This window comes from Vigna radiata, chromosome 7 (genome assembly GCF_000741045.1).
Source record: "Vigna radiata var. radiata cultivar VC1973A chromosome 7, Vradiata_ver6, whole genome shotgun sequence".
Taxonomy (NCBI): Eukaryota; Viridiplantae; Streptophyta; class Magnoliopsida; order Fabales; family Fabaceae; genus Vigna; species Vigna radiata.
Genome location: NC_028357.1, coordinates 50,198,124 through 50,209,442, shown reverse-complemented (window position 1 = coordinate 50,209,442; position 11,319 = coordinate 50,198,124). Strand labels below are relative to the sequence as shown.

Genomic DNA, 11,319 nt, shown 5'->3' with positions numbered 1-11,319 from the left:
TAATAATTTTTCTTACAATTTTTATCAATCGACGACTTAGGATTGATTTTAAATATACGAAACAATAAAATAGTAATACATTATTTTTTATTAAAAAGATGTTAAAATATAATGGTCTAAAATTTATTTTCAAAAAGTTTGAAGAGAGTGTCTAATTCAGAGACAAAGATTCAGATTACTTTCAAAAAAAAAATATATTACTTTAAATATTTCAAATTCTCTAACTTTAAAAGGACAAGGATATTCAGATTTAAAAATAACTGTGTGAAAGAAAACTTTATATACGAAAACGCTATTGAACTTGTATTTTCGCATTTTTTAAATATTTATTATGAAAAAGTGTAATATTCATTTTATATATATATTTGAAAACAAATATTAATTTTTTCAAAAAAGTTATAATATACTTTTCCACAAGTTTTCATAATTTTATATTAAATACATCATCCATATTTTTTTTCAATTTTAAAGAACTGGCAATTTTAAAAAACTGAAAACAAAAAGTAATTCTATGTATAATACATTAATAATATACAATATAGTATAATAGCCTAAATATATAATCATATTCTTCTACAAGTAGTCAAATAATTGTCTTTAAACTATTTTATTTTATTTATTATTATGGATACAAATATTACTAATATTAAAATTGTATCATATTTTTATGTTTTACATTTTTTTCAATATTAAATCTCTATTTTATAGATTTGTTTAGTGATTTTGGTATATCAAGACAAATCAAATTTAAATATTTTACTGATAAAATTTTATTATGGTTTTGTTATGCTTTACTAACGGGTTAAAATAATATAGGTCAAAAACATTGAATTATTTTTTATGCATGTATTTTAATAACTTTTTAAAGTTTACTTGTTTATTCTCTAACATCATAATGAACTTTTAAAATCTAGTAAAAATACATTATTTATTTATTTATTTATTATTATTAGGCTTCAATACTAATTTAGTAATAGAATATGTAATTGAATAGTAAAATTATATAATTTATATATAAAATTTCTATTCTAAATATATGTTAGACATGTTTTCAATATTAAAAGTAACATATATCTCATTTTCTCCTATGAAATTATTAAATGAAATTGCATACAAAATCATAATAAAATAGTTTATTACGATGATAAATATATTTTAAAATTTACGACATCCGTTATTTAAATTACTTTATTATTAAATAGTATTATGAATATTAATATCGTCATAAATAATATTATCATTATTAATAATAACAAACAAAAGTATTAAATATTTTGACTTATTAAATAATATTTAATAAAAAATACAAATTTTAAATCAATTATTAAATATACGAGAGAAACTGTTTTTCAATTTATGAAACAGCCTAAATTTTTAATATTTAAAAATCAATAAACAATTATATTAAAAAGAACAAAATAGAAATAACAAATGTGTAAAAAAATATTATATATATAGAGAGAGAGAGTTATAGATTAAAAAATGTTTTATATATATCCAGAGTAATTTTTATACATTATTAACCAATTAAAAATTATTCATTTTATATATAAAAATGCAATATAATAATTTGACTAAATTGTAACTTTTATCTTTTAGTCTTCCAAATTGATTTTAATCATTCTATTGTTTTTCTCAATTTCAGTCTACCAATATTTGAAAATTTTTTGTTCGATTTAATCGATTTTCTCTTTAAAAAGTTATAGAAAATTTAAAAATAAATATATATATATATATATATATATATATATATATATATATATATATATATATATATATATATAAAACCATAAACTGTGGAGTAATTTTTTATCATTACAAATTGACACGTAATTAATGTTTAAATATTGTGAAAAAAAGATTATCTAGATATCATTATCCATATATATATTTAAATTTTCCTTATCATTAATTAATGGTAATACCGACACGATATATTTTAATTAATATTAAACATTTTTTTCAAATATTTTAAATTAATATTAATGCATGTTCGAAAAGTATTGAACTCAATTTCTAAGAATATTACTTGATATTTCGTATTTTATATATATTGTGTTCTTAAGTTATTATTTTAGGTTAAAATATGTGTAGTGAGGTAAACTAAGTATACGTGGATGACACTATAATTCTTAAAAGACTAATGTTTTGAAAACGTAATACAGCACTTGAAAAGGTTTCTGTGGGGGATTTTTTCCTAATTCTTTGTCATAATTTCAGTTCTTAAATCTTCTCTGCACGTTTTCGTTCCTATCATATACTTTAACGTATTTTTATCCATTTTTATATTCATACTTAATTACCGGTTTATATGATAATATTTAATTTTATTTCAAATCTGTTTTACCCGGTTGATGTAAAATAATAGTTAGTACCAGAGATTAAAAATAATCAAATGTTTTTTGTATTCCGTTATTCATACCTGATTTGATTTATTCATCAACTGGAATACAATTATAGATTAATATATATTACACATTCAACTGAGAGATTGCAATTGTTTACTTGTGCTGTACCTTAAACCAGGTACAGAAATTAGGTTTTGGTAATAGCCATTATTATCTTTGACTTCTTGAAAACTTTATATAGCATTAATGTTAATTTAAAAAAAATCCTATTACTAAAAAATAAATAACATTTTAATATCCAAAATTATTAAGTATAAAGACATAAAGATAAAACAATTCCTAGTATAAAAATAAAAATAAAAAATATTTTTGTCTTTAATAAACATGTTAAATAAATTTATATTATTATAATTAATAAAATTAATTATTACAAAATTCAACGTAAATGTAATGAAATCAATGTAAATAATGGGTAACCTAGCAACGAAAGCAACAATTAACTACTAGAAAAACAAACACCTTATATATAAAGTAGTTCTTTTAAGACAATTTAGGAGGCCTACAATATTGTATGAAGATGCAGATTTTGTAGAGAAAATTAATTACTGAATAAGGACTTAATATTACAAGTGCAAAAGGTAAATCCTTTGAGAGTGTAAATATGGTTGGTTACTTATTATATATATATGAATAAGGGCTTGCATGTTGACAGAAGAGAAAGGCAGGAAAAAGGTTTTCTAGAGCATTGTGTGGGAGAGATCGGGAAAGGGATTGGCAAGAACATTTTCCATGTAGTAGTGTGGATGGCTTGGATCAACCACCACGAATTGCATGTCCTCAGAAGGCTTCCAGTGTCGTTTCCTTTGATTAATAAACCAGTTGTTAATTTGCTTCTGATCCAGCCCTGTTGACTCTGCAAGTGCCAGCTTCTGAGATTCCTGTTCATGCATATTATCAAATTCAACCACCTCGTATGTTTTTTTTTTTCCATAAAAACACCAATAACATGTTTCACAATACAAAGATTAATTAATACATGCAACATACAGATGGGTAAGGCCATTTGTAGTGTCTGCTCCACCAATCAAGTAATTGTTGCCTTGCTTCTTTCGGCAGCTTCCCCTTTTTTCTCTTCTTTGTGAATTCCTGCTTCAAACTACCTAGGTATCCCCGATACTTACGCAACAGTTGACCTTTCAGTTCTTGCTCCTCTGCCTGTGGATCTATTATGTTGTTCTCTACATCAATTTCTTCAGACGTTCCATTCCTACCACCGTCTGTGTTATGGCAAACGTAACTCTCAACAACAATATAAGTATTAAAAGCATAGATATGATATATTTTACTATCAAACCTATACTTTGTACTACTGTTTGGTGCAGATTTTGACTGGATGGTACCATTACATAAAGGATGACGAACAGTACATCTTACATTAATTAGGAGCAATGAATGAAGAACATAAGTCAGATTTTAAAATGATTCAATAAAAATAAATCCAAACTCATTCCTAATAAAGACGGTGACTCCATATCCATACTTCCAGACAGCAAATACCTAAACCCAACAACGTTATATACTCTTCAAATGTGTATGCCTAATTTATCAATCGTATTAAACCTTATCAACAAAAAATAGAATTTCACTTGCAGCATAAGGCAACTGTAAATACAGAGAAAAAATGGTAAAATATGAATTACTTCAAAAAGTTCATGATTAAAGCAAAAGACCACACGGTAATCATCGTCATATTAATCTAAAATCACATGCAATTACTCATACAGCCACGTTCTTGGAGGGGCCAAAGGAGTAGCAAAATGATATTGCCATTAGTCATGGAAGAATTAAAACCATCGAGAAATTAACAGCAACAACGGAAGCAGTAATAACAATAATAATTGAACCCACTTGTTAAACACCTATGAAAACAAATTGTCGAGGGACCCTCTACCCAGAATAAACCCATGAACGTGAAGATTTGTTCCTTTACATCAACAGAAGATCATGCACCACTCTTGGCTCATACAAAAATGGATGAATATTTAAGAAATCTCGGTTGTAATTATATCCAAGGCAATACACAAAAACTTTCCAAGTATTATTCACTGTAGTCATCAACGCTCAAGCAGAAAAGTTTGACAAATATCGATGGTTGTCACATTCAAATGCTAATTTCCATCAGCAATGTTAGTACCGTGTAGATGTACATATGGCAAGTAACCATCCATTTCCCGTTATAGACACACCAATATGTAGTTTTATCATGTCAATGACACAGTTATAGAAACCACGGCAATATGCACTCCACCGTCGGACACAAACACATGATAAATAATGACAATACATATATACAATAATTGTGAAAATAACCAAGGCCACCCAACTAAAACGCATGAATTTACCAGCATATAAACTATTAAAAGTAAGTTTAGAAAAATCATGAATTGTTTTAGAGAAAAATCATGAATTGTTTTAGAGAAAAATGATGGCAGTGTAAAATACCTTCTTTAATGTAATATTTTATATTATCGAACATTGTTTGCTAAATATCTCCTGCAACTGCCTCTAAGAGGCTCTATAGAGCCATTTGTTTGACTGCACTGAGGTTTTGGCATTCCTAGTCACCAACAACCACGGAACTAACACTCTTGACTCTTTAGCACCACTTTAAAGAAACCCTAGACTCTCTCCACTAGAACCAAATTCACATTCCAGCTGCCACTCCCTATGTCGTCGGATTCACTAAGCATGAGTTTTCTTCACACCCAGATGCAAAATAAACAACAGCAGAGAGCAGTAAAATCAAATAGGGAAACACACAGACAAGAATATAGGTAAAGACTTGTATTTCCAAAAATAAAAAGCCTGAAATGGTGTCAATATCATCAGGGCACGCAGGAAGAGCAGAATTTATAGGATGCCAACAAAAGTTTATTCAATGCACTAACACCGATAAGATAGGTACCAACCATTCACATTTTTGACAGGAAAAAAACACGTTTTGAATCTCTTCTTAAACAAAGAAAAGACAAATATTCTGTATCGATTAAACATCTTTCATAATGAAAACAAACACAGAACGGTAGCAAACTTATTTCAACTTTTTAACACAAAAATTGGATGAAGCTAGCACCCAGTTAAATTCAAGAACAAGAAGTTCTTTAACAACTTTCCCAGAACCTACATCCTTGAAAACACAGACATGCAAAGATATTCAATTAATTAAATTAACATCAAACAGGCAAACACCCAACAAAACAAACATCAAAAGAATAAGAAACATAGAAATCAAAGTTGGAGTTGGGGATGAGATTATGAATCACCAGTATCGGAAGAAGAAATAGTAAGAGATTTGAACTGGCACTCGATCCTTTGAAGGAAGAGCATGGCGTCCTTGAAGGGTTTGGAGAGCTCTTGCTCGTACTTGATCAGCATCTCACAGTAAGCCTCCATGAACTGGTCCAGCGCCGGATCCTCACCGATTCTAGCAGTTCCACCTGCCATAGTCACAGCAGAAGATGCACATGCTTCTTCTAGCCTTGCCACCACTTCAGGTGGCGCCCCAACCTGCTAAGTACGTGCATCAACTGTATAAGTAAACCCTTATGACCAAATATCATGCTTGTCATTAACAGTTAAGCTAGCCATCTTTAAAGGGTTTATACTTCTACTACTACTTATTTTACTTTAAATATAATAATAATACGTAGTTTGTCACTGATATGAATGGATGACTTACTTTAATAAAGGAATTACTTCACATGTCACAACTCAGATCCGAACTTACCAAGGAAAGAGTGAATAAATTAATTAAGCATCGTTTTCAATCACTCTGGTTGTCTATATTTAACTACTTTTCACCCGAGTGGGGAACGTTGGGTCAATGGATATCATGAGTTAAGGTTAACCTTTCGTGTTTTTTCCTTTCCCTCACCTTTTGACAATTGACGTAGGCTGCCAAGAGACGGTGATAGTGAGGATGGGCCATGATCTTGGCCTTCACAGCGGAAGAAGAAGAAGAAGAGGAACTTCCATCGTTGTTGTCGTTCGTGTTGCGGTTGTGGATCTCCATGAAATACCCTAACTCAGAGGTGTTGGTGTTGTGGTTAATGTTGTGGATGCTATTACGGTTTGGGTGGTGATTCTTATTAGTAATAGGCATGGGAATGAAGAGAGTGTTTGTGTCTGTGTTTTCATTAAGATTACGATTGGGATTATTAAGATTAGGATTTAATGGATGATGTCCACCATGATGAGAAGTCACTAAAGGCATCATCATCATTGGACAAACCCCACTACTACTTGTATTCTCTCCAAAACCCATCACACTAGAAGCCTCGTTAGAACCACCCTCCATTGCCTCCTTACCAATTCACAAACACTCTTATCCGTTTCCCCTACCTATTATATTCAAAAATTTACAACCTCAGCCTTATCACATGAAGAGGAAAAAAAATACTAAGCCCTTCTCTCCTTTTTCCCTCTCCCTCTACTTTTGCTCCGGAGATGAGTTGTCTTCAGGGTTCCCCCGGATTTTATGCTTCAAGTTTCAGGCTTTTTACAGAAAAATCCAAAACAGTGACCTTGGTGCTGTAGTTCTGGTCTGATGCACGAAGTGGAAGGGCGTTGTGTTTTTTTATCCCTACTGTGGCTTTCCTGACAAAATCTACACAATTTTGCTTGGAAAAACGGGTGTTGGGTCTGTCTTATAAAGCTTTACGACCACCCATTGAAGCATTCAGTGGAGCATGAGTAGAGAGAGAGAAAAAGGGAAAGATGCACGCATAAACTGACTGGGGTTTGTTGTAGTAGAAGAAAAGAAGAGAGTGGTGGATGGTGATGTAAATGGCTGAGGGAATGGTGCAAAGAAAGGGTGGATTTTACCTTCCCAATGAAACTCTCCTCCTCGTTTCCTGCACTGCGCCACTGGCAAAGAAAAGCAGGAGAGAGAAACAAAGAGCGCAATTCTTTCTCAAATCTCACTTCTCAGGAAAGAGAGAGAGAGAGAGGAACGATCAAATCGAGGGAGAGGCAACAAGTAAATACTGACGATGATGGATGATGGAATAGTGGAAGAGATGGATGACACGGAATCAGCCTTGCAACTATTTCCAGAGTGAGTTTTGATTAATTTTGAAGAGAGAAAAAATGAAAGAGATAAAGTTACCTAGTTTGAAAATGGAAAAAACTGTGGTATATGTGTGGAAGTAGACATGATTATGCTTCCTTTTGTCTGAGTTAGAATTCAGTCAGTGTCGATAGCATAGCATCTAATATGAGATTATTGATTATAGAAAAGATGGTGTGTTGCAGTTAAGTAAATAAAGCTGGTAAAGCTTGTGGGACAGTCCGAATGTCTCTTCCTCTCTGCAGTGATGAGATTGTGTAATTCTCTCTCTCTCTCTCTCTCTCTCTCTCTCTCTCTCTAGTCTGCTAGCATTAGCATTATAGGTTATGTCCCTCATTTATAATCCCAAATAATAAAGACATATTGTACTCTCCCCCCATTTAATTGCTCCCAACCTACACACCGCATCCTTCAAAACTACCACCCATATCTTTTAAATTATTATATTCTTTTTCTCATCCTACATTTTTCTTTTTATACTAACAATACTTATCTATCCACTAAATTTTATCAAAAACTATAGTTAATAATAATATTAAATTACTTTTATTTTACTTAGAAAGTAAAAATATTTATATAAGTGTTATAAGTTTAATTTAATAACTTATTTTCTACACACACAAAATGACTTCAAATATTATTAAATAATAAAATAATTTTAATAATTCATTTTTTAACAGTTCATCTTTCATTATATTGATGTTCAAAATTAAAATATAATTAAACGTAAGAAACTTAAATTAATAGAGAAAGCAACAAACGAAAATAAATGAATAAATAAAAATTTCAATATATCAATTATCAAGTAATAAAATATTCAACTTTTAAAAATTTAATTTAAAAAGTAATTAAAATATAAATTTAAAATTTCATTGAGTTTTTTATGAGACTTCTCAATAACTTTTTGCAGTATTTATGTCATTATAACAAAATTTTATATACTAAATAAACAGATAATATTTCAATATTTAAAATTATTAATTATAAAGACGTAAAGTGTTTGTTTTTTAGTTTAGAAAACGATGGGATATAGAAGACAAAAAGAGGTACTTTTTTATTTAAAAAATCTTTTTAATCAATAAAGTCAATTATGCTATAATTCAATATAAATATAATAAAATCAATAATTACTAATTATACCTTAAAGATAGTATCTTTAGACGGGTTACATTCTCTTGGTATAAATCATTACTACTTTTTCCATCTCAAACCACCTTATTGAATCCAGGTAAAATAAATTACATAAATAATTAATAACAAATTTACAACTACACCTATAAAATATAATTCATAATTTCATTTTCAAAACCTTCGTTATTCATTGTGTATTCGAAATTCTATTCAATTAAAACAAAACCTACAAATAAATATTAAAATAATGAATCTTTGTCGTGAATTAAGTATAGATATTAAGATGTGTTTAAGAGTTAATATCATTTAATATAAATAATCATCGAAAAATATTTATTATTTTTATACGATTTTTTTTTGTAAGTTTTCAATTATAAGTATGAAAATCAACATAAAATAGTTAAGATCAAAAGTTAAGTTGATTTTATTAGAGTTAAAGATTAAAGTGAATCGATTTATATTAAAGATCGAGGTGATTTATTTCAGGTTAAAAGTTGTGACACATTGACAAGTTAAAATGAGTTGATAAAATATTAACTAATATAAAAAGTTGAGACAAGTCAGTCCAAATCGAAGGTCGCAATGAGTTATTGTAGGTCGAATGTCAAACCAAGTTAGTATAAGTCGAAGGTCAATATTAGTAGACTTGAGATGAAGGTCAAGCTAAAGATCGAGATAAATTGGCCTAAAAGCGAATGTCAAATAGAGTTGACTCAGGCTGAAGGTTTAACCGAGTCAGCATGAGCCAAAAGTCAAGATAAGTTTATCAAGACCAGAGGTTGAGACGACTCTATTCAAGCCAGATGTTGAGACGTGTTGACCAAGAGTGAAGGTCAAATCAATTTGGTACAAACCATAGTTTGTGGCGAGTCAATCAGGTGAATGTCAAAACAATTTTGTGCAGATGAAGTTGAGTTGTCATGGACCGAAGTTGAAGACGATTCAGCATAGGCCAAATTTGAAGTTGATTCGACACTAACCAAAGTTAATGCTGGTTTAACACAATCCGAAACTAAAGTCGAATCGACACATGTTAAAATTGACACCGATTTAATATAAACCAATGATTAAAATAAGTAAGATTTGAAGTAGACCAAAGTTCAAAACAAATTGATTTTGTCGAATATTAAGCTGATTATGTGCAATTGGAGATTAAACCAATTTAAATTAAAAACCAAAATAAATTTGATTAAAAATGAAAAGAAATTGTCTCAAATTAAATATCCAACTAAGTCGGTTGGAATTGAAAAATAAATTATAGTTATTTAAATATACTTAGAATATAATTTTGCCGATAAATTATATTGTTTTATCCTAAAAAAATTGACACATTGCATATTTCAATCAATTAATCCAAACAAACTATCTAATAAATAAATAATTAATTAATCGTAAGTAATTTAGCACATCTCATCCAAGCACAATGTTTATACGATATATTGGAAAATCAATTTCACGTCGAGTTTTATGTTTTACATTCATTCTCTTTATTTCACAATAAAACACGAGTAAGTATGAGTATGTTGTAAAATTATATTAACAAAGACCTCGTACAACATCTAGAGATACATTGTCTTAAAATTGTATATGTGAATTTAACTTTAGAATTTAAATGCACATTTATTTATTTTTGTGTGATTAGAAATGGTACAAAGAACCTTTATGATTCATGTCGCTCCATAATCGATATATTTTAGAAAATTGATGAAATTATGAGTAATTTTAGTGATAAAAAATATATTTAGAGACAATTTTTTAATCAGATACTCATTTTTTTACTAGTTAATGTTAGTGATATTTTTTTATATCAATTTATGATAGAAATTATTTGAGTTATTTTGATAATTAATTATATATTTTTATTTATAATGTAAACTGATTTAGTTATCAATAATTTTAAATTTATAAATTAATATTTAAATTGATCATTATAATGTTTAATTATTTTTAATTACTAAAATTAACGATTATTTATGATTTGTATTTAATAAAATAGACAGATCATAATTTTTTTTAAAGCATAGATTTAAATACAAGTGAGGAAAAGCAAATTACATGAGTAGGGGTTTGTTAGTTATGATAGTAGGGCATAATAGATTGATAGAACTGAAAAAGTTAGAGATTAGGTTGAAGAAATGAGGGAGGGTGGCCGAGTACGCGAATCTGTCAACTAGGTCTCTACCTCTATAACATAACATAAACATGCTAATCACTTTTTAAAAAAAAAATAATAATAATTTCTTTTATTTTATGTCACATCCATCAACAGTTTCATGATTGACAAAAAGAAAATGATTTTATTTTTATTTTAATTAAAATAATAAAAGAATGAATGGACGGATGCGACTGATGGAGAAGACAGTAGGTCAGTGACATAGACGAAGATACACAGAGCCGTAAATAACTTATTTTAATTTTAGATCATACCACATTATCAAAATGAAAAGATACAGAGATAAAGTAAGTAAAAACAAAAAATAAAGAAAAAATTATAAATAATTATTTACAATAAATAATATTTAATTATAAAAACAATCTTCTGCCCATTTCTGTAACTGTCCCTAGTAATATACCTTTTTCCCATCTTAGATTACAAAACAATTTCTAATAAAATCAAAATTTGTAAATAATTTAAGAGATAAATAAAAAAGTTTTAACTGATTAAATATAAAATTACAAAATTTTCCTAATATGTAAAATTACTATATTATC

At 28.5% G+C, this 11,319-nt stretch overlaps 1 protein-coding gene across 2 annotated transcripts; it reads right to left on the bottom strand.

The window, feature by feature from the left end:
* Positions 1-2,858: 2,858 nt before the first annotated feature.
* Positions 2,859-7,875, bottom strand: LOC106768433 (homeobox protein SBH1). 2 transcript variants are annotated; one of them, XM_022784152.1, is made up of 4 exons: positions 6,283-7,875; positions 5,672-5,918; positions 3,396-3,625; positions 2,859-3,286 (listed from the first exon to the last, which is right to left on the bottom strand). In XM_022784152.1, exons 1-4 carry the CDS (start codon positions 6,703-6,705, stop codon positions 3,086-3,088), a joined length of 1,101 nt encoding a protein of 366 aa, XP_022639873.1. In that variant the 5' UTR covers positions 6,706-7,875; the 3' UTR covers positions 2,859-3,085. The 2 variants fall into 2 exon arrangements, with proteins under 2 accessions (XP_022639873.1, XP_014509083.1); XM_014653597.2 differs by having other exon boundaries at positions 2,860-3,286; positions 5,672-5,915.
* Positions 7,876-11,319: the final 3,444 nt, after the last annotated feature.

What these genes read in the sequence shown, in the direction of transcription:
- LOC106768433 (XM_022784152.1), bottom strand. Translation starts at nt 6,705, where the DNA reads ATGGAGGGTGGTTCTAACGAGGCTTCTAGTGTGATGGGTTTTGGAGAG. An exon ending in TATTTCTTCTTCCGATACTG is followed by an intron (nt 3,626 to 5,671) that starts GTGATTCATAAT and finishes GCCATAACACAG; the next exon opens with ACGGTGGTAGGAATGGAACG. An exon ending in ACAAATGGCCTTACCCATCT is followed by an intron (nt 3,287 to 3,395) that starts GTATGTTGCATG and finishes ATGCATGAACAG; the next exon opens with GAATCTCAGAAGCTGGCACT.